This window comes from Phaseolus vulgaris, chromosome 1 (assembly GCF_051622355.1).
Source record: "Phaseolus vulgaris cultivar YP4 chromosome 1, ASM5162235v1, whole genome shotgun sequence".
In the NCBI taxonomy this organism is placed as follows: Eukaryota; Viridiplantae; Streptophyta; class Magnoliopsida; order Fabales; family Fabaceae; genus Phaseolus; species Phaseolus vulgaris.
In genome coordinates, this window is record NC_143498.1 from 13,152,153 (window position 1) to 13,179,867 (window position 27,715).

The window sequence follows — 27,715 nt, forward strand, 5'->3', positions numbered from 1 at the left end:
ACATATATAGTAAAAAGAAACCTCGCCTAGATTTAATAAAAAAAATAAATACTCGCATTCTGTACACAACAAGACTTTAATTTTTTTTTTAATTTTATGTAGTTAAAATAATTTATTTATCATAATATAATTTTAATACAATATATAATAAAAATATCTAATTATCTCATTTTTATATATATTTATGAAAACTCACAAGAACGAATAATAAAGAAAAGATGAAATTTAAAGAGCAGCCAGCCAGAGGCGCTAGGCCCATGAATAGTAAAAGTTAAAGTACAGTTTTACCCTTTTTCTGCACCGAATTCCCATCATTGATAACTACGGATGTCAAACCCAACCTACAAATTCATTCTTATATCTTCGCCGCAGACCGAAGTTCATTCCTTTCTTTTTTGTTCCTCCCATTCCTCAACAAACACGAGTCCTAGGTTTTACAGAGAAATACAAAACGATAGAAGCCAAAGAAGTGCCACTCTTCTTCCACCGCCAAAAAATCATCTTCTGTTCGCTAAATGCTAGGCCCATTTAGATAAATCCCCAAATAAAGAAAAAAGGGGGTTCCGATCATTTTCATGATCACTAAATAGCGATTGTTTTCGGGAAGCGTTGTTGTTTGGATATGCTCAAGTTGTGGAAATGGTACCAGAATTGCTTGGCGGTTCACCCTGTTAAGACGCAGGTCATCAGCTCTGGCTTGATTTGGGGTGCTGGTGACGTAGCTGCTCAGGCAGTTACGCACTACACTGCCAAGGCCCATGCCACAATGGATGAGGTATTGTGGTTTTGGAATTTCTATTCTTCCCTTCTAAGATTTTGATTTTTTGGGGAAAATGGGTGTGTGCGTGTGTTTTGCTTGGTTTTGGGGGAATGGTCATGGCTTGGTGGAGTGTGGCCTTCTGGTCAAAATAATTAGAAGGATTTGCGATTGTTTGAGCATGTTTCTGACAATGGGAGGTGGAATGCATGGAGGAACGAGGGAAGGAGGGGATTTGTGGTTGTTTATTGGAGGGGTTTTCCTTGTAGCATGTGATCTTGGTCTCTAGTTCAGGCAAATGGGTGTGTTTGTTTTGTGGGTTTTGTATGGATGGTCATTCCTTGACGGGCTGCTATGTGGGTTTTGGTTGCTTTTTGTAATGAGGTTTTGGGGGCATGCAAATTGACTATAAATAATTGCATGCCAAGGTTGGGTGTATTTGAGAGAATAGCTGGGAGTTTGGTTTTAAATTGTGGCTGTGGTTGAGGTTGTGTTGTGATTACAGATACATCTGAATTGTTGGTTTGGTTGTTTAATGAAGGTAATGAGGGAACTCTCACGGAAAGACGTGGATTTTTTTCCTTGACTCCCCAAGTTGAAGGGACAAAATTTGGTGTTGTGAATGGCAGGAAGAGGTGTCATTCCATTCCTTTTGGAAAACTCCCCCAAACACATTTTGTTCATTCCGTTGTTTCCATTTTCCATCCATTAATTCAAAATCATACCTTTAGTTTTGCACTTGAACCGTAGAAGGTAGTTGAAAACTATGTTACTGCTGGTTGAAATTTTTTTCAATTTTAAAATCACATGGCAACATCTGGTTTGTTTGGTAACTATAGATGGGAAATTTCAGTTCATTTAGCTAAAATAGTGAAACGGGAAATAACTTGTCATGGTCACTGTTTTCTGGATAGGGTGAATCTGAAAATGACATGCATTTTAGAGTTTTATACTAGAAGAATTGTGGATAAACCATGTGTAATTTGGCTCTTTCCTTTTGACTTTGGTAACACGGTGTACCTATTCAAGGACAAATACTTTGGTGGTATTTTAAAATTGTCTAGTTCACATAGTGTATGATGTGACACTTAATTATTTGTAGACTAACTATCTAATTAGCTCATTTCTCTTGTTTAATGGCAATTTTTCTCAGGGTGACAATAAAGAATTAAAGATCAACTGGAAACGGGTGTCTACAACCAGCTTGTTTGGGTTAGGATTTGTTGGCCCGGTTGGCCACTACTGGTAAAAGAACATGACCTTTTTATGAATTTTATTCCCCAGTTGTTTATGGTCATTGGTATTATCCATGGGTTTCTTTGTTGATTCTTAGATTCCAAATCAACTTAGTTTACTAGATAGATTTGAAAGTTCTTTTAGTTCCTTAAAAATTACAATTGTCAGTTTTGTTCCTTTTAATATTAAATACAGTTCTATCCAGTGTTACCGAAAATCGGTTATGGTGGTGCCATGGTAGAAACCAGTGGCGAATTTATAGCTTGCTGCTAAAACATAGCGGTGGCGGTGTTGGTTTCTCATGGTGGCCGCTTTTTGCATCAAGAGATGCTAGTGTTGAGTGAAGATGACGAAAAATGAAGGAGGTTGTGCGGCTGCGTGAGATCCATAAAAAAAACGGAGGTTGTGTGGTGGCACGAGACCTACTCGAAAACAAAGGAGGTTGTGTGACAACGCGAAACCCATCTGAAAACGAAGGAGGCTGTGCAGGAGCCCGAGGCCCATCCAAAAACGAAAGAGGTTGTGTGGTGTGAGAAACCCTACTGTTCTATTATCTTCCTTTTTGGGTTATCTGGCCAAATATTCATTTTGTTAAAAGGAGTTGAGCCATACCTGACCCAATTCAAACATTATAATTTAAGTAACCTAATACCCTACCTATATACAAGAGCCTCTCCTTCTTTCTTTTCTTGTTCACTCTAGCTGCTCTTTCCACTCGTCGCTACTCACTGCCACTCACCGCCGCCAATGCCCACTGTTGTCGACGCCATTGATTGCTAGTGTTTTTCTTTTTTCAAAATATTTTTGTTCACTTGAAACTTTGTTCCTATTTTTTCTTTTCTTTTCTACTTCCACTATAATTATCTTTTGAAAATATACCTATTTTCCCACAACAATATTGACCAATGACTAGGACACTTCAAGAACATCCCTCGGAAATAACCTGGGTTGGAAACATTGTCATCCAATGGATGAAACAAACTTAAATACAATTGAATGTAATTAATGTGGTAAAAGTTATGAAAGAAGGAATTACTAGAGCTAAAGAACATTTGATGGCAAAGAAGAGCAATGTTGTTGCTTTCACCATGACTTCTAAAACTGTGACAAAAGTTTGGAAATTATTTAAAGGAAAAGCAGTCACCACTTCCATCTATCTTGTATATAGTGCAACCTATGATAACAATGAGAGGGTAGATGAAGTTGAAATTTCCACACCTAGTAATGATAAAGGTTGAAATAGTGGTGGGAAATAAGGACGATATGCTTTGTAAAGATCCAAGCACTACAATAGAGAAGACAAAAAAGGAAAAGTTGAGGCAAGCTAATATCAAAGAAGCATGTGACAAATTTAAAGGCATGAGTTCATCATTATATTGCTTGATTTTGGTACCAAGCAAGACTTGTCATTCAACCTTGTAAGATTGAAGAGTTTTCAAGATATGATTGATGCTATAGGTGCTTATGGACATAATTTGCGAGCTCCTACTTATCTTGAAATTAGACTTCAACTTCTCAACAAGGAGGTTGACTACATTGGGAAGTTGTTGAAAGATCATACATTGTAGTGAAGCAAACATGGTGTTCTATTAGGTCAAATGCATGGACTGAATGAAAGCAACAATGTTTGATAACATTTTGGTGAGCTCCCCAGTAGGGACAATGTTTGTCAAGTCCATTAATGGTTATAAATTTGTGAAGACAGGGGAAAAAACTTGCAGATGCTTGATACCCTTGTGGAGGAGATTGGAGAAGAAAATGTTGTTCAAGTTATCATAGATAATGGAAGCAATTATGTTTTAGTTGATAAATTATTGGAAGAAAAAAGACCTAATCTCTTTTGGACTCCTTGTGCTACCTACTGTATAGATTTTATACTTGAAGACATTTGAAAGCTCCTTTGATAAAGAAGACAATTCAAAGAGGAGTTAATTTGGTTGGCTTTATCTATAACCATTATACTTCCTTGAGTTTGTTGAGATAATTTACAAATAAGAGGGAATTGGTAAGACATGCAGTTACAAGATTTGCTACCTCTTATTAATCAATACAAATGTTGCATCAAGAGAAGGGAAATTTGAGAATGATGTTCACTTCAAATGAATGGAGCAAGAACAAGTTGTCTAAGAAAGCTAAGGCGAGAGAAGCTACAAAAATTGTTCTTATGCCTTCATTTTTTAGAATCATGTCGTATTTACTCTCAAAGTCATGACTCCTCTTGTTCATGTACTTTGCCTGGTGGATGGGGAAAGAAAAGAAGGGGCTATATATATGAAGTAATGGAAAAATCTTAGGAAACAATAGTGAAGTCATTCAATAACCATGAAAGTAAATACAAGAATGTCTTTGCAATCATTGATAATAGATGGATATGCCAAGTTCATCGCCCCTTGCATGTGGTTGGTCACTTTGTGAATTCAGAGTTCTATTTTTCCAACCTAGAAATGGAATATGATTTGAAGGTTACAAATGGATTGTATGCTTGCATCAAGAGGTTGGTGCCAAGTAAAGATGTGCAACAATTTTTTTTAATTGAGTTGACTCTTTATAAGAGTGGAAGTGGACTCTTTGGTAATGACTTTGCCAAAGAATCAAGGAAGACCACAACCCTAGGTTAGACACTTAAATGCTTTCTAAATTGCGTTAAGATATAAATTATATCTTATAATGGTTACATCCAAAGTTACTTTCTTTGTTTTTATAGCTTAATGGTGGAAGAATTATGGGCATGCGACTCCCAACTTACAAAAGCTAGTAATCAAGATTTTAAGTTTGACATGTAACTCATTGAGATGTGAGCGCAATTGGAGTGGAGCAAGTAATAATTATTGTTTAAGACACGACTCATTTTATTATTATTTTTTTAGAATGTAAAAAGAAATTAATTCACATTTTACTTATGCATAATGCATATTCATTAAAAAAAGGAATAGGTTGGGCCACAAAAGGTTGCATGATTTGGTTTACATAAAGTATAACTAACAACTTGCTCAAAGATACAAAATTAGGGATAAAATAGACCATATTGTACTAAATGACATTGATGAGTGTAATGAGTGGTTAATGGGACAAGTAGATAATGATGATGATAATGAAGAGGGGAAATGAGTTGGTATTTTATGATGATCCCACTCTTCACGACGGGCAACTTATTATGAAGCTTAGGTGTTGGAGAACCCATAATTTATACAAGGAGACAAACAACCAATAAAAGAAAGCAACTATCAAGTGGTGGTATTGTTATTGGATCTTCCCATGCTTCTTAGAAAGGTCTAGTGCAACTTCAACCCCAACAAGGAAGGGCAAAATGAAGATTCAAATTGGGGTTGAGAATGAATTGCATGATAACTCTAATTTCAAGTTTGAAAAATTACTTAATTTTGATAAGAGTTTCTATAAGGGGAAGAGGAGGAGGGATATCTCCCGTTGTATAATTTTGAAGACAATTATGCTGGGATTGAAGAAGTGTCAAATAATTAGAAATTTAAGACTTTTATTTTATGTTTTGTTGTTATTTTAAGTTTTGAACTTGAAATTTATGGTGTTTTGATTTGATGTTATTGTTATTTGAATTTCTAGACATAATATTATTATTAGTTATGATTGTCTCTTTCATTATTTTTGCATTACAATTATATTTTTTTTTTTTTTTAAAAAAAATTATCTATATGTATATATTGTATTTCTTTTGATCGCAATGTTTTTGTCATAACCCATTGCCTTATAATTTCATAAAGGATTTTTGGGGTCCCCAATATTTTCTGTTATCTGATATCGATAACACTGGATTTATCCAAAGAAAGTCATTATGCTTTTGCAGTCTCATTAGTATAAGTTATGTAGTTCACATGAAACAGCATTTGCATGCTACAGTTGTGGCTGTCTGCCATGTCAGATGATGATGGTTACTATTGTTGCTAATCAATTTAAAGGACTGACTCTTATTGACTTGCAATCATTTTTCTTTTATCATATAGATTCTAACCATGTACTTAAGATGAAAATTTAGTTATTGATGGACTGATGGGTCTATAGTAACTTCCTGATAAATTGGGAAGAAAATTGTCCTCTCAAATTCAGGGCCAAGAGCTCTGTTTTGGTTTCTGGATGCTTGAGATCTCCAACTGACTAAAAAGGAAGGATTTCAAACTGTGTATTTACTTGTGTAGCATTTTGTCTGATTGGTGGCACTTTGTAGTGGTATGACCTTCTCCTCGGCTAAGGGCTTTTTTTATCTTTAAGGGGGAGCATTCCAAATTCTTGCAAAAAGCTACTAAAATCATATTTCTAGCTGATGGAGAACATCCAATACTGTTTGGTTTGAGAAAACGTTTTATGTTTTTGTTTGTACTAATGAAAATGTTACCTTGTTTTCACAATTTTTTGCCTTTAAAATTATTTGCAGGAAACAAAGTGAAAATAAGTCGGCATTTTTGTAATTAAAAGTGAGAACAGAAAACATTTTTGCAGACCAAATGATTCCTTCATTTGAAAACAGGAAACAAAATGAGAAGCTTGTCATTATTTGTAATTTAAAGTACAGACAGAAAATGAAAACAATAAACTCTCAAGCCAAATGGTGCCTTAAAAGTGTTAAATCAGAAAAGGAAAGACTTGTACACGTGATATCTGCTAGTTTTTTGTTTGTTCTTATGGGGAAAGAGGGGCACTGGCAAATGCTATATATTTTCTAATAAACTTATCAATTCTCCTTGTTCTTTTGCATTAATTATTGTAGGTACGAAGGTTTGGATCGGTTTATAAGATTGAAACTCATGCTTAAACCGAATTCCTTCCGTTTTGTTGCCACTAAAGTTGCTGTTGATGGGTTTATCTTTGGACCATTGGATTTACTTGTGTTTTTTACGTACATGGGTTTTTCTGCTGGAAAGACTGTTCCTCAAATAAAAGAAGATGTTAAGAGAGATTTCCTCCCAGCCTTTGTTTTAGAAGGAGGCATATGGCCAATTGTTCAGGTTGCAAATTTTCGGTTTATACCTGTGAGGTATCAACTCCTTTATGTCAACTTCTTCTGTTTATTGGATAGCTGTTTCTTGTCTTGGGTTGAGCAACAGCAGGATGCACCTTGGAAACAATGGTTGAAATCACTTCTACCTTTGAAGTAACAGAGTTTGATTTCAGAATCTCTCAATTTATTCTTGGAGTTGCCAGATGTTGGAAGTTCATGTTGGAAATGACTAATTCATTTTGCTTGTAAACACCATCCAGACTTTCAGAATTTAATTTCTGAAATTGATGAAATTGCTTTCACATGATTTACATGATTAATGATTTTCATCTTGAATACAAGTTCACACATTTTTTCCATTGAATAAATTGAAAGCTTTGTTAGCTTATCACTTTCTAGTCTTTGTTCACACTTCTAAGGAGATGGAAGTTATAACTTCTCAACAAACATGTCATTCAGTACATAACTCGGAATGACGATGAAATGGACTTTTTTGGTAGAGTGTAGTATATGCAAATGTATAGAAAAATAAGAATCGAAAGTCTTCTGTATATAGGAATTTGATGTAACTTTTTAAGCATGAAAAAAATATTAAGTACTCATTTTATAAAAGCATAAAATGGGAATAACAAAAGGGAACAACAATACTTATGTTCTTGTTTGCTAATTTCATGTATTCCATGTACAAATGTTCGATATTTCCTTGGCAAATTGTTTTTAGTTCTACATGTTTTGTGTAAGTTAAACTTTCAACTAGTTGATGTACATTTATTCAAGTCTTTCTCGAAGCACAACCCATGGTGCTGGTTTCACTTGATTCAAAGAAGATAACAAAAATAAGTATCAAAGTAAAAGTGAAAATGGATTAAGGAAAGGGATAAAAATAACTCACTACCTTTGAAATAGAGTCCCAAAGATAAGTGCAAGTAGGATTCCTAACTTGATTTTTTTAAGATAAAAATGAGTAAAACATTCTTAAGATACTCAAATTAAGATACTCAAACTGGTCTTACAAAATCAATTTGCATTTAATCATTCAAGTGTGTTTACAAGATAAATTTGAGATGAGATGTGCGACTAAGATCGAAGATAGTTGATTACAAGTAACGTGAACACAAAAAACAAATTATAAGTGTGAACACAAGTAATGGTACACCTAGTATGGACACAAGTCTTAGGTAATAATTACACTTATATCTTACTAATCCTATGTTCAAAATAAATTAATTCTTTAATTTCAACCATCAGAATAGGAGAAGACACGTTCAAAATAAATTAATTCTTTAATTTCAACCATCAGATAGGAGAAGACACGTGGAAGATTACGATGATAATGATGATGATGAAGAAGAATATGAGAAAACTTGTAAAAAAAGAGGAAAAGTAGAAAACAAACAAAATGATCAAAAAATGACAAAGGGCTAAGCAGGTTGACTCCAGAGAACAAGTATTTAGTCACTTGTAGTAAAGTTGACGAAATTGAGTGTTGACAAAGGGTAATCCACAGGGAATTAATGTTATCATAGTAGAGTTATATTTCAAGATGAAATGATACTAAGATTTGAGATGGTTTGCATATAGATTTATAAACAACTAACTATTATTAATAATAAAATTACTAAATATCTCTTGTAATTTCACAATGAATTCTAAGGTTCTATGTAACTCAAGTTTTGTTCTTCAATATCTTACTGTGTTAAATATTTGGTTTTTTCTAAGTTTAATTATGGTTTTGGAAATTCTTTTTGAACGCATGTTGATAATTCAATTCTTTCTTTAATTAAACTCTGGTTTAGTTTTCTGATTAAAGAGGTAGAAGATTAAAGATTAAAAACCTTATGACTAGACACATGGAGACGAGTAAGGTACTGAATAAACTAGTAGATGCATCTAAGATTCAATTGTCTTTGGTTTATGCATGTTTGGACAATTCAATTATGTTTAGATGATTGAAGGAATGGTGTATTTATCAACTGATGAAGAATTTATTGTTGGAAAAACTTGAGAGTCAACCTACTTTTTTATGTTTTTGACCGTTTACTTTATTGCTACTTCTAACCATTTTGATTGCAAATAAGTTTTGAATATTTTTTTAATTGGATTTACTATTAGATTCGTTAGGAGATAACTTGGAGTCATCTGACCACAAAAATACTATCATCTTTTTAGTGTTAGATGGTTTAGCATTGCGTTAGGCAATCTATGTTGAAATAATTTTAATTTGACTACTAAACAAAAATTGTCATTACCATATAAGCATAAACTACTGATGCAGGACCATCTAAGCCACCACAACTTGGGCTAAGAAGATTAGATAAGATGGAACATTATTAAGGGAAACACTCATTCTTTGAGTTTTCCTTCTTTTAAGCCTTGTAAATAATTTATATAGAATAGTGTAGGACATCTTTTTGGACCTTGTATTTTGGGCCAATTAGTATAGGAATTCATGTACAAAGTCTTGTATTCAAAGCAGAACAAAGCCCTAACCCTAAAAAGAACCTTGTGTGCCAAGCTAGGATAAATAGGAAGCTTGGACCACAAGGTAACGAATGGAGATGCTTTGCACAGAAAGTAGGTTTCTTACCTTACCTTCTCATGCAAGCTAGGGTTTGAGAAGCTTTCCATGTAAGTTTCCCAACCTATAAATAGGGTTATTGTCTCTTATAATTGCATACTTGATTTGAGTAATGAAACTCTAGTGAAATTCAAAATCATTTACTCTCTAGTCTCTCTTATAGGTTAGTTCTTTCAAGTTAAGCTACCTTGGGCACCTTTAGGAGTTGACCAAACCTCTCCTAAGCTCATATAATCAGTCCACTTCCTCCATTGCACTCCAACAATTCCTACTCCCACTACAACCATCATCTCTTCCACATCCAAGATTCCACGAAGTGCATTGAAGACTAATAAAGTCTCCATCATCTACACTCTATTTCTTAGCAGTTATACACTCTTCCAAAATCCCATTGGAGAAATCAAAATGATTCAATATTGAAATGAATAGAAAAAATGTTTGATAAATGAAAAATATACAAGATATTATCATCTTTAACAACGAAAAACAGAAATATTAATTCTAAATTTAATAAGGTTACATTCAATTTTAGGAGATTAAATGATAAAGTTTATTAGAGAGGAAGAAAATGGGACTGGAGTAAATTTTAAAATTTCCAATGATGGAATTTAGTAAAGTTGATTTTTTGTATTTTTAAATACTAATTAGAGGTAATTTTACTCTCAAAAGCAATAAAATCTTTCTTCCTCATTTTTTTTTGTCAAAATTGAAATGTGTAGTGGAATTTTCAAAAGCTCATTTTGTTGTTTTTTGTTTGGATAAATGTTATGAAGTGTTTTTTAAGTGCTAAACATATTTTTGTACAAAATCAATTTTATCCTTTATTTTAAATGTACTTTAGAAACAAAACCAACGAATTCAAAGGTACCAATACTTTTTGTGTAAATTTCCTGAGATAAGTCATTGTCAACAATGTCATAAATTTGTTGGATATATTATCAGAAACTTCATTGTCACAAAATTATTGCAGAATGAAACAATATATGCTTCTTACATCTCCATGATTTCATTCTACAACTTAGTGGACTATGAGAAATATCAAAATATTCCTCAATTTGGTTTCTTTAGAAAGACTTTTGGATTGAATGATTCAGAGAGTTTCTAGCATCTGCTTCGTATATCTCCATGATTTCATTCTACATCTTTATGGTATGAGAAATGTCAAAATATTTCTCAATGTGATTTCATTGAAAAGACCTTTTGGATTGAATAATTAAGAAAGTTTTCAAATTACACAATTTGAAAGTTAAAAAATTGGGTGTTTGAGATTGCACAATCCAAAATTATTTATTTATAATGTTGTTTAACAATATAGATTGTGCAAACCTGAATATGAGTGTGGATTACACAATCTAAAAATATATTCCAAATTGTATAATCCAAAATTTGTTTTTTCACTTTCAAATTGACTAATCTAAAATTAATTTTTTCCACTCTCGAATTGACCAATTCAAATTATTTTTTTTATCAAAATTGTTGTGCAATCTAAAAGTTGTATTATTCAAAATTCATCATTCATATATGTGTGAAAAATAGGCAGAATACACATAAGTGAGGGTTAATTGTGTATTGAGATTTGTTAAATATTTTCGTAATATCAACGTTTGATAAAAACAATCATATGTAATTTTAACTTGACAAACACATTATCAAAAAGCTTTTGCAAGATCAAGATCATATTAAGGAAGACACTTTTTTAACTTGACTAACTACTGTTAAGATATTTTAGTAAATCTTAAAAAAAACTCTCATTTAGTTAGTTTACGATAATATGAAATTTAAATATATTAGAATGAAGAAAGATTTACGCCTGATGTTTTTGTACTAATTTGTTTGTAAACCAAGATTACATCTAATTCTTGATCAACTCTATCAAGTTTCACTACGCAAATTATCTTCACAAAGTACAAGGTAAGTATTCTTTGGACTTCACCCACTCCTGGTTAAAATTAAGTACTATTTGGGTTGTAGTCACTTCTAGTTAGAACTAAGTACTGTTTGGAACACAGACAAGGCTATAACTGATTATTATTTGGATCGTAGTCACTCCGGCCTATGATTGAATATTTTTTGTAACACATCTACTCCTAACTAAAACTAAGTATTGTTTAGAACACGACTACTCCTACCTAAGACTGGTTATTATTTAGAACATAGCTACTCCTAGTTAGGACTGAGTATTCTTTGAAATACTGTCACTCTTGGCTAAAACAACTACTTACACAAAAAGTGATATAAAATCACAAGTTTGCTTATTAAAAGAGGCGTTGTGTCTTACAACATATATAAGATGAAGTTCACTCTTCTAAATATTTAAAGAACACAAATAGTGTTCCATTGATGATCTAAGATTTGAAGCTTAATATTTCACTTTATACAGATTGTAAGTATGTTGATTCATAGATTCATCACCTTTCTTCTACGAAAGCATCTTCTATATATATAGATGTTTTTGAAAGAGTCGTTGAAAACATTGTAAAGATGCATTAAACGCTCTTTATGCAACATTAATTGCATGTTACTTCTTCAAGCAACAACCTGATACTTGGCATAACTTATCAAACCTAGATTAGATGGTTTTTATCCAAACAGGGGTAAAGGGCAAGAGCGTACAAGGTTGAGGGTCTATGCCTGACTAACATGCAGTCCTTTTTCATAAGGATGGTTGGCGTGGAGCTGTATTAGCACATTTTTCAAGCAATCTTGGATGTAAACAAATCTTTGTATAATCCTCTCTTAAGGTCGATTATGTAAGTTTTAATACAACATATCTTATAATTTGTATCAAGCATAAGATTATCATATGTAGATATGTAAGGAAGATACTTTATGTTTGTTATTGTGAAACATTGTGTCTATTATTATAAAACGAAACATTGCATAAGTTATAATCTGATGCTAAGATAAAGTTTATCTTTATGTATTATGTTTTGTTGTGAAAGCACTTAATTAAAATTTTATGGAGTTTAATGAACTTTTCTCTAACAACATTATCATATGCAATGTCAAATTCTAGCATTTTATTCAAGGAAGATCATGATTTGATTTTGTGAAATTTAATTGGTGATAATTGATTATTGCATTGAAATTAAAGCTCGGTAACATTTTTGCATGTGAGTGAATAAACAAATGATCACCTTTTTATGCTTAGAAGAAAGTATAAATATTCACAAAATAAACTACTGTAATGAATCAATAAGTAAAAACAAACTTAAGGATTATATAACAAACTTAGATTGGTTAAGTCAAAAGTTAAAAAATTAATTCCAGATTAATAATCCGAAAGTTGAAAAAAAAACCAGATTGTTTAATCTAGGATGCATTTATGGATTGTTCAATTGCATTTCCAAATTTTACAATCCGGAAATACATTATGGATTAGACAGTTCAAATTGTTGAGCAGCATTGCAAAAAATAATAATTTTGAACATCCTATTTTTTTAACCTTTGAATTAGGCAATCAAGAACTTTTCAGATCACTCAATTTGAAATCCTTCGGACAACTACATGGAGAAATATTGTACTTTTCGTACGATACATAGATGTTGGAAAAGAACATAAAGATGGAGGAAGCAAATGCCAATGAAAAGTTTGTTAACTTCGACATCTATGATCTACTTATAATGAGCACAAGATACAACTACCACCCAATAATAGGAGAACATAAGAGCTATACACCCCCAATAACAGAATCGGAGAAAATGCATTGAAGCAAAAATGCTTTTTATTACTTGTACACTCTAATAGAGGATCAGAAACTTGGACTTTCTAGGTAATTTCATTGATACATCCCATCGGAGTATAAAGTTGTGCAAGGATCACTTGTAGAAAATATAATATTTGAGAAGAAGCATCTGTAATATCCTAATATGACATGATATATGGAATTTCTTTCCATCGTTATTCTAGTTTTGCCACAATGTGACAGCACTACCCCCAAAATAAATATAAAGAAAAAGAATACAAGAGGTTGTTGAAGACACATTACCAGACAAAATTGCAAGCCCTGCGTCAATTTTACTCTTAATATGACACAATAAACCCTTCCACAATCCCTTAGTTAGCTTGATAGAGGGAGCAGTGGTAAAATGGCCCTGAACTTTAGAAATTAATTTGACAGTAATAGTACACTCACTGCCTGCTAACAACACTAGTTTGTTGCTTATGTAAAATTCAAGGAGCTGAGTGAAGCTCGTCTGTAATCATGACACAGAGGGTGTTTAAAACAGCATGATGCAGAAGCTTCAACTGGTAGTTACATTTAATGCCTCGTTTCTTCCTCGCCTGAGGTGGTTCCAGAGACCCACATAACCATCATGTTAAACCAGCTGATTTCAGGTCTTTCATCACTCTATCTACTTTTTCAAGCAAGTGTGCTCGTTTATAGCCAGATATTAACAAGCTATAAGTTGATTTCTTAAGCACATAGCCACTCTTTAAACATTCCAAGAATATGTCTAGTCTATCATAAGCTTCCCTTCTAAAGTATGAACAGATGACCTTTTCAACATCATCTGCACTTGTGAATGACAGCCCCTGTTTAAGCATTCTACCGACAGCAAACTCTACATCATCCAACCTATCTAACATGGCATAACTCTTCACAATCCCACAATGAAGTCGCGCAAGAACACTGGTAGTAATTATACAGGGATTTGTCACAGTTTCAAGTAGCGCCTCCATCTCTTCCACTTTCCCTTGTTGGTGATACAATGCTATTAGCTGATCAGCCATGTTCTCGTTTACTTCCCATCCAGAATCAATCGCTAACTTGAAAAACTCCTCTGCTCGATCCAATCTCTTCTGCTTGCAAATCCCATTAAGCATACTTTCCAGTATTGATGCACTAGGTACAATTCCAGAAGTTATCATTTCCTCAAAAATTGCATCAGCAATCTCAAATGTTCTAGAATTAACACAGCCAGATATAAGGGATTCAAACATTTGAAGATCGGGATCAAATCCAGCAGCAGCCTTCTTTGCCGAGTACCAAGCTAACATGGCATCAACATTCCCTGACTTGGAAAATGCTGAAATAAACATATTATAAGTATGAAAATCAGGTTTATAGCTCTCTGAACTCTCCATGATCTCAAATAAACTAAGTGCTGTGACAACATTATAGGAAGACAAACAGACACTTATAAGGGAATTGAAAACCATGGAATTGGGTTTAACTCCAATAGCCTCCATAGAACTAAACACACGCATTCCTAGCACTACGTCTTTCACCTTTCCACATAGAAAGATGAGTTTGGAGAAAATATCACAGTCTTTCGCATTTTCTTTCAGCATCTTCTCCAAAATCCATTCCAAAACCTGACACATTCAATAATACTACAAGTGAGAATATTGATCATGACAGCCTGTATAGTCAATCCACCAAGCATAATTGGTCGTATAATTGAGAAACTGAAACCACATTACACAAATGCACGGGCGTGCAAGAATTTCTGACACTAACCTGGTTTTTCAAATAAACATTTTAACCAGGTATACTTTGACTATACTTCAAACAAATCACAGTAAAATCATGCTAAGCACTTCTTTTAGAAACAAAGTGTGAATAAACTTACAAATTCCTATCAAACTTGCTAATTAGAAGGCACATTTAGCAAGCTATACGTTTGGTATATTAGTAAAATCAAAGTTATAACTTGCTACAATACTTTTCTAAAAGAAAATGGATATACGTTATCCAATGCTTGCATAAAATTCATCTAAAAAATTCTTAAACCAACCAATTTGCCATTACTGCAGCATTATAAATTAGAATACACAGTTCAAAGACTACCAATAATTTCTCTTTTCTCTACTTCAAATGTGCATTTTAGGCTTAACTAGTGAAACAAATTTCTCTCAAACAATCTTGTTTTTTTCTTCATCTACTTCTACTTAAGTTTCTTAACCATTTATCACTTTCAATCTTCTGTTTTCTCTTATCAATAACTAAAAAAAATCTTATATAACATTTAACTGTTCAATGAAAATTAAAAATATAATTCATATATAAAAAAGTATTTATATAGTGTGAATTTAATAATCTTATACTACGATGCATATGTGATACGACAGTACGTTTATTTTAAAATAATAGGATACAATACGTGATATATACATATTGAAAAATGTATAAAAATTCTTAAAAATATGATAGATATATGTATGTAACATTGTCAAAATAAAAAATTATAAATTATTGTCATCTTAAAAGTATTAGTATTTTATAGATTAGATACATCATTGACAAATATAGGTAAAGTATCATACAATATATAAGGAAACCAGACACAAATTACACAAATTAAAGTATCGGTGCATCATAGATAATATATAACAATTTCAATCGTCCAACGTATATTCAAAGTATAATTTATATATAAAAAGTATTTATTTATTTATTATAAATTTTAATTTTAATTATAAACAAAATAAAGATTTGTCTTGTGAAATGCAACTAAAAATGATAAACGTGTTAGCTTGATTTTTCTCCATATGAAATAAAAAGCAACGCAGTTAAAAAATTGATGAAACGGAAAAGAGGAATAGAAGATTAGTATTAATACCAATCGAGCTTTGTCTGAAGAAGAAGGGAAGAGAGAGGTAACAAGGAAGTCCCAGGAAGGGTGTGAGCTTTGAAGAGAAGGCATTTCTTGATCCAGCGTCGTTTTGATGCGTGAGGTGGGAACCTGAAGCAATTTGAAAAGAAGGGGATTTGAATTTGAATTTGAATGTGCATGCTTGCAGAAACAGGAACGGTGAGGCATTCCTCTGCAGTTCTTTCTCACTGCCCTTAAAGCCCTAACTGCAAACGCCATGTTTTCATTTCAATTCAGTTGCTATTAGGAATGCACTTTGCCTTATTACTACTTTTTATGTATTGAATTTTTTCTATTACAATTAATGAGTCCAAATTTATTTGTAAACTTTATTTATAAGTGTTAATATTTTTAAATATATTATTATTATTATTATTAGATATTTATATTTTTTTAAATAGTTTAATATAAAAAATGATATTTTACATATTTTAATTTTAATTAGAAAAAATTATTGGTAGACGAGTTTGTCCTACTAAGTTAATGGCTTACGATTAAGACTAAACTTACTTTACCATCTACTTAAATTTAAACAAAAACAACATAAAAATAAATAAATTACATAAATAAATATATATTAAAAATATATTAAATTTCATATATACACATTAATATATTAAATATAAAACTTATTACAATAATAAAATTTTAACTTTATAAACAATATATAAAAATACAAACAGTGTCTTTACTAATATATATATATATATATATATATATATATATATATATATTAATTTTGTGGTTTTTGGTAGACATTTTTTATCTCAAGGAAGAATGATATAAATAACTACTCATGATGTAAACTCCTCAACAATCTGATACTTTTGGGTGTATTAGAGTATGCTCCTAACCAAATAATTTAGGGCAAGTAAGCATGATATAAAATCTTTTTTTTTTACAATATCTTTAATAAAAATTTAGAATTAAAAATAAAAGTTGTCAACTCGAAAATATAAATCAACTTTTATAAATTCTTTTTTTATTTAGACTAAGCAATCAATCATAAATTTTAATATAAATGTGTTAAATAATGTTTCGTTACGTTCAATAATTTCATATCGCTTAAAAGTTGAGGTCAATGACACTTTCAATACACATTTATCTCTTAACTCTCTTAAGTGTTTTGTAAGGATAAAACCGTAACGAAGTTCCGAGCTTCAAAGCGAATAATACCTCAGATACGGTTATTGACTCTAGCGATGTTATCTCAACGAATTTGAGATCGAAACAAATAAACTTTTTATATCAAAGATAAAAAAGGTAGATAACAAAAAATAAATTACAATAGGTAGAAAATAAATTTAGATAAAATGAAATGATATAAGTGGAATAAGACAATTGCACCGAGTATAATACACACCGACCAAATAATGCAAGATGACCCAAGAGACAAATTAAACAAGATGGACAACTTTATAAGATAAACAAGATGCGGGAATGAGGGGTTTATTGTAATAAAATAAAAAGGGGCAAAATGGTAGTATAAGAAAATATACCTTGTAAGGCCAATTAGGCCCATATGATGTCTATTTACGTGACTCTTTGAACAAAAATGAGTATGAAGTTTTGTGTCCTAATTCTTTAGTGAGTTCTCTCTTCTTCTTAGTGTATTTGTAGCAAAGTCTAGCAAATTGGTGTTTTTATTGCCCTTACCAATTGTTAGAAAAGATGACTTTAAACTAGAGGGGGGTGAATTGTTTAAAGGGGTTTTCGCAAACTTTTCAAAACTTAGAATGAATTTATTTCAGAAACCAATTGATTCAGCAATTCAGTTAGCCAAAACAGCAAGCAAAAGCTGTAGTACCAAAAAAACAATCGGTTGTTTCGTAGAAACAATCGGTTGTTTATACCAGCAAACAACAAATAAACTGAATTTAAAGAGTTAGAGATAGAGAGATTGTACACAGTTGTTTATACTGGTTCACTCCAAACTAGAGCTACATCCAATCTTCTCAGAAACCCTGAGGATATCCACTAAGCAACCACCACTTGATAACTTACACAACAACCAAGAGAATGACCTTGAACACCTCAAGAAACACACTCTCCTTGGCCAACACTAAGATTGCTGATCTTGAACACCTCAAGAACACACAGCCAATCTCAGCAAACACAGAAACGAATTGTTTAGCAGATTACAAAGATTACACTTGTTACAGATGAATATATGAAATCAATACAAGTAGAATCCTATTCCAACACCTTGATCAATCACAAAACTCTTAAGCAATCTCAGCACTTTGAAAAACTCTTAGAAAAACTTTGTCAAAAGATTCATAATTCTTAAATCTGTTTTTCTGAATATATTCAAAGATATAGTTTGTTATCAAATCTTAACAAACTCTTAAATTGCATTAAAAGATTGGTCAAAGCATTTAATGACTGGAGTGTATACAGTTAAAGCATTTAAAGCTCAGTCAAAGAAAACAGTTTTTCTGTTATGGTCCCAAAACAAACAATCGGTTGTTTCCTCGAATCAATCGGTTGTTTTGGTACTTAACAGTTTCAACCATTCAAAAACAGTTTTCAATATTTCTCAAAACACCTAAGTATAAACAATCGGTTGTTTCGACAAAACAATCGGTTGTTTCAACTTAGTTTGAAAAACATTTTACTTTGATAAGAATTGAGATGCTAATTGCTTGAGATTTAATACAAGGGTGGATTACAACATATAACCTACCCAGAACAAAGCTTAAACCAGCACAACAGCATCAAGCAAAGCAGAGGCTTCAACATCTTTCAAAGGATTTGGATTCTTCAAAACATTGAACATCACTTGGTTCAACACCAATGCCTCCCAAACCTCAAATAAAAGACCTAGAGGAAATACTACACTCCATCCAAGAACACCTTTCTACATTTCAAGAGCAATTGGAGGACAATCTGATGGAGATCAAGATCAAGAAGAGGTAGAAGCCGAAGTTGAAGGTGCTCAAGAAGATATTAGCTTACCTCAAAGAATTACAAGGAGCAAATTTAAAGAATTAGGAAGTAGTGGTAGAATGTTTTCTCTTTTTGTAGTATCTTTTGTATAAAATGTAGAATGTTTAAATATATAGTTTGTAGGAAAGGTGCTTAGAGGGAAACCTAAAGATACCTCTTTTTGTAAAGCATCTTTAGACATTAGTTAGAACTTTCTAGAAGTTGACTCTTCATGTCTCACTATAGGCGCTAGAAGTGGGTAGCATGCAAGGGACATTTGGTTAACTTGTTGTGTAAGCTTTGTAAACTTCATGACCGGTCCTTCTCCTATATAAGGAGGGCTTGGGTCCTTCTAAATGCAGAATTAATATTGTTAGTACCGAAACTCTTCCAAAATTGGTGAGCATTTGAGAGACTTGTGTCTTCTCTTCTCTAGTCTTATCTTGAGAGCAAACTTGGAGCCTCAAGTGGCGGCATCTCGCTCATCTTGGAGCTTTGCATCCTCCAAGTGGCGTGTTCTCTTCCAAGGACTCCAACCACATAAGTTTCCTTCTCTTTTCCATCTTATTCATCCATTTTCCATGTCCATATAAACTCTTAAAACATGTCTTAGGTCTTTTTCTTGCACTTCTATTCGGTTCTTTAGCTTTCTTTCTTGATTTGTTCGGTTCATCTTCTTCTTTACTGTTTTTAATCGGTTCATCTTCATTCTTTCATGCTTTTGTTCGGTTCAATCCATTTGTTAGACATTTTAATCGGTTCATCTTCATTCTTTCATGCTTTTGTTCGGTTCAATCCACTTGTTAGACATTTTAAAAGTGCCTATTCACTTTCCAACCAAGTTGATTCCATATAATGTCTATGAAACATCTATATCTTGCTATTGGAATCATATCATGTGGTATCATGAGTCTTAGGTTTGTTCTTGTTTGTGTTTGAGTTGTTTTGGCACTTTAATTCAAGAACTTTACATTCTTGTTGTTTCCTTTTTGTTTTAGGTTATTTTTGAGTATTTCTTGCTGTTTTCTTGTTGTTATTACATTGTGTTTGTGTCATTTTAATTTTTGAATCCTTATAAGTTTTGTCACAGTCATGTTTCTCCAAAAATGTTATCAATTCTTTGTGGTCCTTTTGTTGTAACTTTTGTTTCTTGATTTTGTGTTAAGAACAATTTTATGTGTTTGTTTCTTGATCCTTTGGTGCACTTTCTTTTTAGTATTGAGTTCATACTTGTGTATTAGACCTATACAAGTTCTTAAACATCATTTCTATTATGTCTTTGCTAGTTCTTAATTTTGTTTTTCATTCCTGTTAGGTTTCCTCTGTTTTCTGAAAATGTGCTGACTGTTTCGATTAATTGCAATTGATTTGCTTACTGGAAATTTCTGAAATTCTGGATTTGAGTTCTTCAAAGTTTTATAAAAGAATAGAAAAATGAAGTACTTCAAAATTCAAAGTAAAAAAAATATGATAAATAAAATACGAACAATGTGTAATTCTGCCGAAAAAAATATGGTAATCTGGCAGTGATTTTACAAAATTTATCACAATTAATTGGCTTACTGTTTTTGAGTAATTCCAGTGCCATTATTGAGATAAGATCTTGAACTTTCTGTGGTTACAATTTCATAATCCATTTCGCTTTATATCATTCCAGATAAATCTGTAAACATCACGCACAGTTTGCACAAAAATATTTTCCAGTAGTTTTGTTTTTGTTTTCTTCATCTAGTCTAGTGCTTTTCTCTAGGTCTCTTTTGTGTGTCTTCTTTTTCATTGAGTACCTTATTTTCTTGCTTGTCTTTTCCTCATTACTCTTTGAGTTTGTCATATATCTTGTTTTCCTTTTGATTTAGCCTTTTATTGTTTACACCTTTTCTTGTTTGTCTTTCATTGTTCTTTGGTTTTGTGGTTCTTAGCTTTGAGATTGAGTGTTGTTGCTTTGACATCTTTCATTTGAGGTTACTAAGGCCTCAAGATCAGATTGGTTAAGGGAAGTATTCTTTCTTGGAGTGATTTGAGTGACCCTTCCCTTCGGCACTTTGTTATATTTGTTGTTGCTAACCTTGCTTTCTTAACTTTGGTTGCTCTTGTGTTTGCTGTTTTCTTTTATCATGGATACATATTCAAGTGCTGAATCTTCCAAGCCACGCTCTACTCATAGAGCTTATGTTCTTAATGAATTGAAAGAAGTAAGGAAGACTCTTGCTCAAAAGGATGAAGCATTGCAAAGATTGGAAGAACGTATGGCCAAGATTGAATTAAAGCAAGAAGGAGTTGTCCATTCTTTGCATGAGAGACAACCTTCTCCAAGACATTCTTCAAAGGGTTCTGCATCTGCTCACGACCATAGAGATGAGCCTAGACGAAGGAGACATCATCATCATTCCCATGGGGGAAGCCATTACCGTGACCAAAGACCTCACCAAGAGTCAAAGCCTCAAGTTCCTTTTGTTAAAGTTCATAATTTTAATGGTGGCATAGCTATGTAACGGACATTTGTTATAACAAGAGACCTCCCGTGGTCTCTTGGAATGATTTGATTGAGTGTATGCGCTTTAGGTTTGTACCACCACACTTTAGGAAAGACCTCATGTTGAAGCTCCAACGGTTTCAACAAGGCACGCTAAGTGTGGATGCATATTTCAAGGAGTTGGAAACGCTTTTACTTCAAGTTAATTTGAGAGAGAGTGAGGAAGCCTTGATAGCTAGGTTTGTAAGTGGTCTAAGGAGGGACATTCAAGATGTTGTTGAGCTTCAAGAGTATTCATCTTTGGGATCTTTGGTTCATCTTGCAATGAAGGTTGAGTCCCAAATTGCTAAACGAAATGCTTTTAAAAATTCTCCCAATGATGGTTACTACAACAACTCTTGGAAAAATAAAAAATCTTTTTCCAAACTTCCTTCTAAGGATTCTTCTTTCAAACCCAAGGAATCTAGGCCTTCAACTTGTAATACTAAATCTCCAATCAAATAGTCTAGTAAGAAATGCTTTAAGTGTATGGGTTATGGTCACATTGCGGCTAATTGTCCTTCTAAAAGGAATATGTTTGTGCATAATGGCATTGTAGTTAGTGAGCATGATTCGGATTCACCTAAGCATTCTTCACATTCTAGATCATCTAGTGAGCATGAGAGTGAGAGACCACTTGAAGGAGATTTGTTGGTTGTGAGAAGACTTCTTGGACAAGTTTTACAACCTTTTGATGAAAGTCAAAGGGAAAATATTTTTCATACAAGATGTCTTATTCAAAACAACATTTGTTCTTTAATAGTGGATGGAGGTAGTTGTGCTAATGTGGCTAGTACAAGAGTAGTAGATAAGCTTGGATTGCCTACTATCTCTCATACAAAGCCCTACAAATTGCAATGGTTAAGTGAAGTAGGCGAAATCATTGTGAATAAACAAGTCCTCATTAATTTCTCTATTGGAAAATACAAAGATGAGGTCTTGTGTGATGTTGTGCCCATGGAAGCTACACATGTTCTTTTGGGAAGGCCTTGGCAATTTGATAGAAAAGTTTTTCATGATGGCTTTACCAATAAAATCTCTTTTGATTTCCATGGACACAAGGTCATTTTAAAATCTCTCTCTCCAAGAGAAGTCCATGAGGACCAAATTCTTATGAAGAAAAAGAGGGAGAATGAAAAAGAAGAGAGTCATAAGAATTCGCTTCTTATTTCTAGACATGAGGTCCAAAGGGATTTAGTTGCTCACAATCCTATCTTCTTAGCTATTCCTAGACCTCTTAAGTTAGAATCACTTGTGGATAGTCCCCATTGTTTGGATAATTTGGTAAAGGAGTTTCAAGATGTGTTTGAAGATCCTCCTAAAGGCCTTCCACCTTTGAGAGGGATTGAGCACCAAATTGATTTAATTCCGGGCTCTTCTTTACCCAATCATCCGGCCTACAGGACCAATCCAAGTGAGACTAAGGAAATTCGCCAACAAATTGAGGAATTGATTGCTAAAGGGTGGGTTCAAGATAGTATGAGCCCTTGTGCTATGCCTATTATACTTGTCCCTAAAAAAGATGGAACATGGAGGATGTGTTCGGATTGTAGGGCTATAAACAACTTTACAATTAAGTATAGGCATCCCATACCTAGGCTTGATGATTTGTTGGATGAATTGCATGGTTCACAAATTTTTACAAAGATTGATCTTAAAAGCGGCTACAATCAAATCCGTATAAAACCGGGTGATGAATGGAAGACGGCTTTTAAGACCAACTTTGGCTTATATGAGTGGTTAGTTATGCCATTTGGTTTAACTAATGCTCCAAGTACTTTCATGCGTCTCATGCATCATGTTTTAAGACCATTCATTGGCAAGTTTGTTGTTGTTTATTTTGATGATATCCTCATTTATAGCTTGTCTTTGTATGACCATAGGATGCATGTTAGACAAGTCTTAGAAACCCTTAGGAAAGAACATTTGTATGCTAACCTTGCTAAATGTATGTTTGCACTTGATCATATAGAATTCCTAGGGTTTGTTGTGAGTGTTAAAGGGGTTCATGTCGACCAATCTAAGGTCATAGCCATTCAAAATTGGCCAACCCCTACCAATGTGAATGATGTCCGAAGTTTTCATGGTCTTGCTTCTTTTTATAGAAGGTTTGTGCCCAACTTCGGTATCATAGCTGCACCTCTCAATGATATAGTGAAAAAGGATGTGGTTTTTAAATGGGGAGAAGCACAACAACATGCTTTTGATGTTTTAAAAGAAAAATTGACTAAAGCTCCCATTTTAGAACTTCCTAATTTTGCTAAAACATTTGAGATTGATTGTGATGCTTCAAGTATAGGCATTAGGGATGTTCTCCTTCAAGAGGGCCACCCCATAGCTTACTTTAGTGAGAAATTAAAAGGGAGTCATCTCAACTATTCCACTTATGATAAGGAATTATATGCACTTGTTAGAGCTTTGTTTACTTGGCAACATTATCTTTTTCCTAAAGAGTTTGGGATTCATAGTGATCATGAATCTCTTAAATATTTGAAAAGTCAAAACAAACTCAACAAGCGACATGCTAAGTGGGTGGAATTTCTTGAGCAATTTCCTTATGTGATCAAACATAAGCAAGGCAAAAATAATGTTGTTGCCGATGCACTTTCTAGACGCTATGCCTTGCTCAATCTTTTGGGTTCTCAATTTCTTGGCTTTGATCACATTAAGGATCTTTATCATGATGACTTTGATTTCTCTCTTATCTATCAAGAGTGTCTTAAAGGTGGACACAAATATTTTTTTATACAAGATGACTTTCTTTTTAAAGGAAAACATCTTTGTGTTCCCCAAAGCTCCATTAGATTATCTCTTGTTAGAGAAGTTCATGAGGGAGGATTAATGGGCCATTTTGGGATTGCAAAAACTTTGGATGTGTTACATGAGCATTTCTTTTGGCCTCATATGCATAAACATGTTCATAGTTTGTGTGACAAATGCATAGCTTGCCGTAAAGCTAAATCTAGAATGCATCCCCATGGTTTATATACTCCTCTACCTATCCCTTCCATGCCTCGGGGTTGATATTTCTATGGATTTCATCCTAGGATTACCCAAGACATCAAAGGGTAAGGATTCCATTTTTGTGGTAGTGGATCGTTTTTCAAAGATGGCTCACTTTATTCCTTGCCACAAGGTGGATGATGCATGTCATATTGCAAACCTCTTCTTTAGAGAAGTGGTTCGCCTACATGGAATTCCTAGAACTATAGTTTCCGATAGAGATTCCAAGTTCTTGAGTCACTTTTGGAAGACCTTGTGGGGTAAAATTGATACTAAACTTTTATTTTCTACTACTTGTCACCCACAAACCGATGGTCAAACCGAAGTGGTAAATAGAACTTTGGGACAAATATTGAGATGCTTTATTTCCGGGAATCCTAGAGTTTGGGAGGATTTACTACCACATGTTGAATTTGCTTATAATCGTGTAGTAAATTCTACCACTTCACATTCTCCTTTTGAGGTTGTTTATGGGTTTAATCCCTTAACACCTCTTGATCTTCTTCCTATTACCATACTTGAGGATGTCTTGTGCAAAGAAGGTGATGACAAAGCTTCTTTAATTAAAAATTTGCATAAAGACATCAAGTTGAGAATTGAGAAGAAAGTTGGCAAGTATGCTGAACTTGCCAACAAAAGGAGAAAAGCATTATTATTTGATGTAGGTGATTGGGTTTGGCTTCATTTGAGGAAAGATCGTTTTCCTACTCAAAGGAAGTCAAAACTTATGCCTCGTGGAGATGTACCTTTTCAAGTCCTAAAGAGGATTAATGATAATGCTTATTAGTTAGATATGCCTGATACATTTCTTGGTAGTCATACATTTAATATCAGTGATCTAACTCCTTTTTCTGTAGGTCTCCAGAATTCGTGGTCGAATTCTCTCCAACTCGAGGAGTATGATGGAGATCAAGATCAAGAAGAGGTAGAAGACGAAGTTGAAGGTGCTCAAGAAGATATTAGCTTACCTCAAAGAATTACAAAGAGCAAATTTAAAGAATTAGGAAGTAGTGGTAGAATGTTTTCTCTTTTTGTAGTATCTTTTGTATAAAATGTAGAATGTTTAAATATATAGTTTGTAGGAAAGGTGCTTAGAGGGAAACCTAAAGATACCTCTTTTTGTAAAGCATCTTTAGACATTAGTTTAGAACTTTCTAGAAGTTGACTCTTCATGTCTCACTATAGGCGCTAGAAGTGGGTAGCATGCAAGGGACATTTGGTTAGCTTGTTGTGTAAGCTTTGTAAACTTCATGACCGGTCCTTCTCCTATATAAGGAGGGCTTGGGTCCTTCTAAATGCAGAATTAATATTGTTAGTACCGAAACTCTTCCAAAATTGGTGAGCATTTGAGAGACTTGTGTCTTCTCTTCTCTAGTCTTATCTTGAGAGCAAACTTGGAGCCTCAAGTGGCGGCATCTCGCTCATCTTGGAGCTTTGCATCCTCCAAGTGGCGTGTTCTCTTCCAAGGACTCCAACCACATAAGTTTCCTTCTCTTTTCCATCTTATTCATCCATTTTCCATGTCCATATAAACTCTTAAAACATGTCTTAGGTCTTTTTCTTGCACTTCTATTCGGTTCTTTAGCTTTCTTTCTTGATTTGTTCGGTTCATCTTCTTCTTTACTGTTTTTAATCGGTTCATCTTCATTCTTTCATGCTTTTGTTCGGTTCAATCCATTTGTTAGACATTTTAATCGGTTCATCTTCATTCTTTCATGCTTTTGTTAGGTTCAATCCACTTGTTAGACATTTTAAACGGTTCATTTGATTTCTTGTGCCTTTTAATCGGTTCAATTGACTAGAAATGGATTTCTGCATGAGTTTTGGTGTGATGGCTCAAGTTTTGGTGAGTTGTTGAATGAAACAACATTGATCCAATTCTAGAAAAGTGCCTATTCACTTTCCAACTCAAGTTGATTCCATATAATGTCTATGAAACATCTATATCTTGCTATTGGAATCATATCACAATCACACCTGACAGCCAGCCATGGAGGCACGTAATGATTCTTTTCAATCCACCCTCACCTTTCTCATGGATCAAGTTCCCGCCACAACCCAGGAAAAGCACATGGTTCTCCCACCTGGTGGGGCCCAGTACTTTCAAACCACTACAACATCATCCCCACTTAACAGTGGCAACCAACAAGTTATCCTTAACACTAACCAAAACCACGTTAACCACATTGTTCATGTACAACTCATTTTAGAACTCTTTGAAACAAAAACAGTTATGTTAAGCTATCTAAGTGTACTTTTTTGGCAAATGAAGTAAATCTTGGGCATATTATTTCTTTCAAAGGCACAAAGAAGGTCTTGACCATACACAATTGGCCTCAACCATGATCACTCATGGAATTACGAGGATTTTTAATTCTGACTGGCTTTTATAGAAAATTCGTTCATCATTATGCATGCCACTCCTCTCATCAATTTTTGCGTGAACAAAAAGGCAATTGGCCTACCTCAGCTCAACATAATTTTACATAATTAAAATTACAGTTATCCAAAATACCTAAACTACACCTCCCAGATTTCTCCAAGTCGTCTGTAGGGGAAACTAATGCATCTTAGGTGACAATAGGGGTTATGCTCAATCAAGATGGTCATCTGCTTTCATTTTTCAACAAGAAGATGTGTCGATGGCTCCAAGCACCATCAATATACGTGAGGGAGATTTATGCAATAACAGAAGCAGTAAATGACATCAGTATTTGTTGGGTTAACACTTCAAAATATACACAAATCATAAAATTTTGAATACTCTTATATCTCAAACCATCCATACCCCAAAACAACTAAAAAGGATTGTGAAATTGCAAGGGTATGATTTTGAAATTTTATACAAACCTGGAAAATAAAACATGGTTGCAAATGCTCTCTCCAGGTAAGGAGAAGTTATTTCAGTACTCTTGTTCGCCATATCGTCTTCGGTCCCACTATTGTTCCAAGAAGTGCAACACTTCTTCATAACAATCGAGGGAAAAAAGTTGATCCAATCTTGCACATAGAGTCAACTACATCCAACCCTCTTCTCCGTTCATCAAGGTCTTCTATTTTTTGCCATCATATAATTCCTCTTTTTTGTAACAATTTTCGCCAAAAGATATTGAAGGAGCTACAGATACACCAA

The 27,715-nt window shown here is 33.5% G+C and overlaps 2 protein-coding genes and 1 pseudogene across 3 annotated transcripts; 2 read left to right on the plus strand and 1 right to left on the minus strand.

The window, feature by feature from the left end:
* The first annotated feature begins 310 nt into the window (after nt 1–310).
* LOC137813583 (uncharacterized) lies at nt 311–7,353 on the plus strand. Its single transcript, XM_068615923.1, has 3 exons — nt 311–775; nt 1,911–2,002; nt 6,732–7,353. Exons 1-3 carry the CDS (start codon nt 623–625, stop codon nt 7,117–7,119), a joined length of 633 nt encoding a protein of 210 aa, XP_068472024.1. The 5' UTR covers nt 311–622; the 3' UTR covers nt 7,120–7,353.
* LOC150029521 (uncharacterized) lies at nt 3,909–4,740 on the plus strand (annotated as a pseudogene).
* Nucleotides 7,354–13,286: 5,933 nt separating the features above from the next.
* LOC137813584 (uncharacterized) lies at nt 13,287–16,392 on the minus strand. Of its 2 annotated transcripts, XM_090300527.1 has the most exons (3): nt 16,107–16,390; nt 14,773–14,859; nt 13,287–14,570 (listed from the first exon to the last, which is right to left on the minus strand). In XM_090300527.1, exons 2-3 carry the CDS (start codon nt 14,780–14,782, stop codon nt 13,855–13,857), a joined length of 726 nt encoding a protein of 241 aa, XP_090156653.1. In that variant the 5' UTR covers nt 14,783–14,859; nt 16,107–16,390; the 3' UTR covers nt 13,287–13,854. The 2 variants fall into 2 exon arrangements, with proteins under 2 accessions (XP_090156653.1, XP_068472025.1); XM_068615924.2 differs by having other exon boundaries at nt 13,287–14,859; nt 16,107–16,392.
* Nucleotides 16,393–27,715: the final 11,323 nt, after the last annotated feature.

Bases quoted from the DNA above. Each gene is read 5' to 3' on its own strand.
- LOC137813583 (XM_068615923.1), top strand. From the start codon at position 623: ATGCTCAAGTTGTGGAAATGGTACCAGAATTGCTTGGCGGTTCACCCT. The intron at 776-1,910 runs GTATTGTGGTTT...AATTTTTCTCAG, and splicing joins CCCATGCCACAATGGATGAG to GGTGACAATAAAGAATTAAA. The intron at 2,003-6,731 runs GTAAAAGAACAT...TAATTATTGTAG, and splicing joins GGCCCGGTTGGCCACTACTG to GTACGAAGGTTTGGATCGGT.
- LOC137813584 (XM_068615924.2), bottom strand. From the start codon at position 16,358: ATGGCGTTTGCAGTTAGGGCTTTAAGGGCAGTGAGAAAGAACTGCAGA. The intron at 14,860-16,106 runs GTATTAATACTA...TGAATGTGTCAG, and splicing joins CTTCAGACAAAGCTCGATTG to GTTTTGGAATGGATTTTGGA.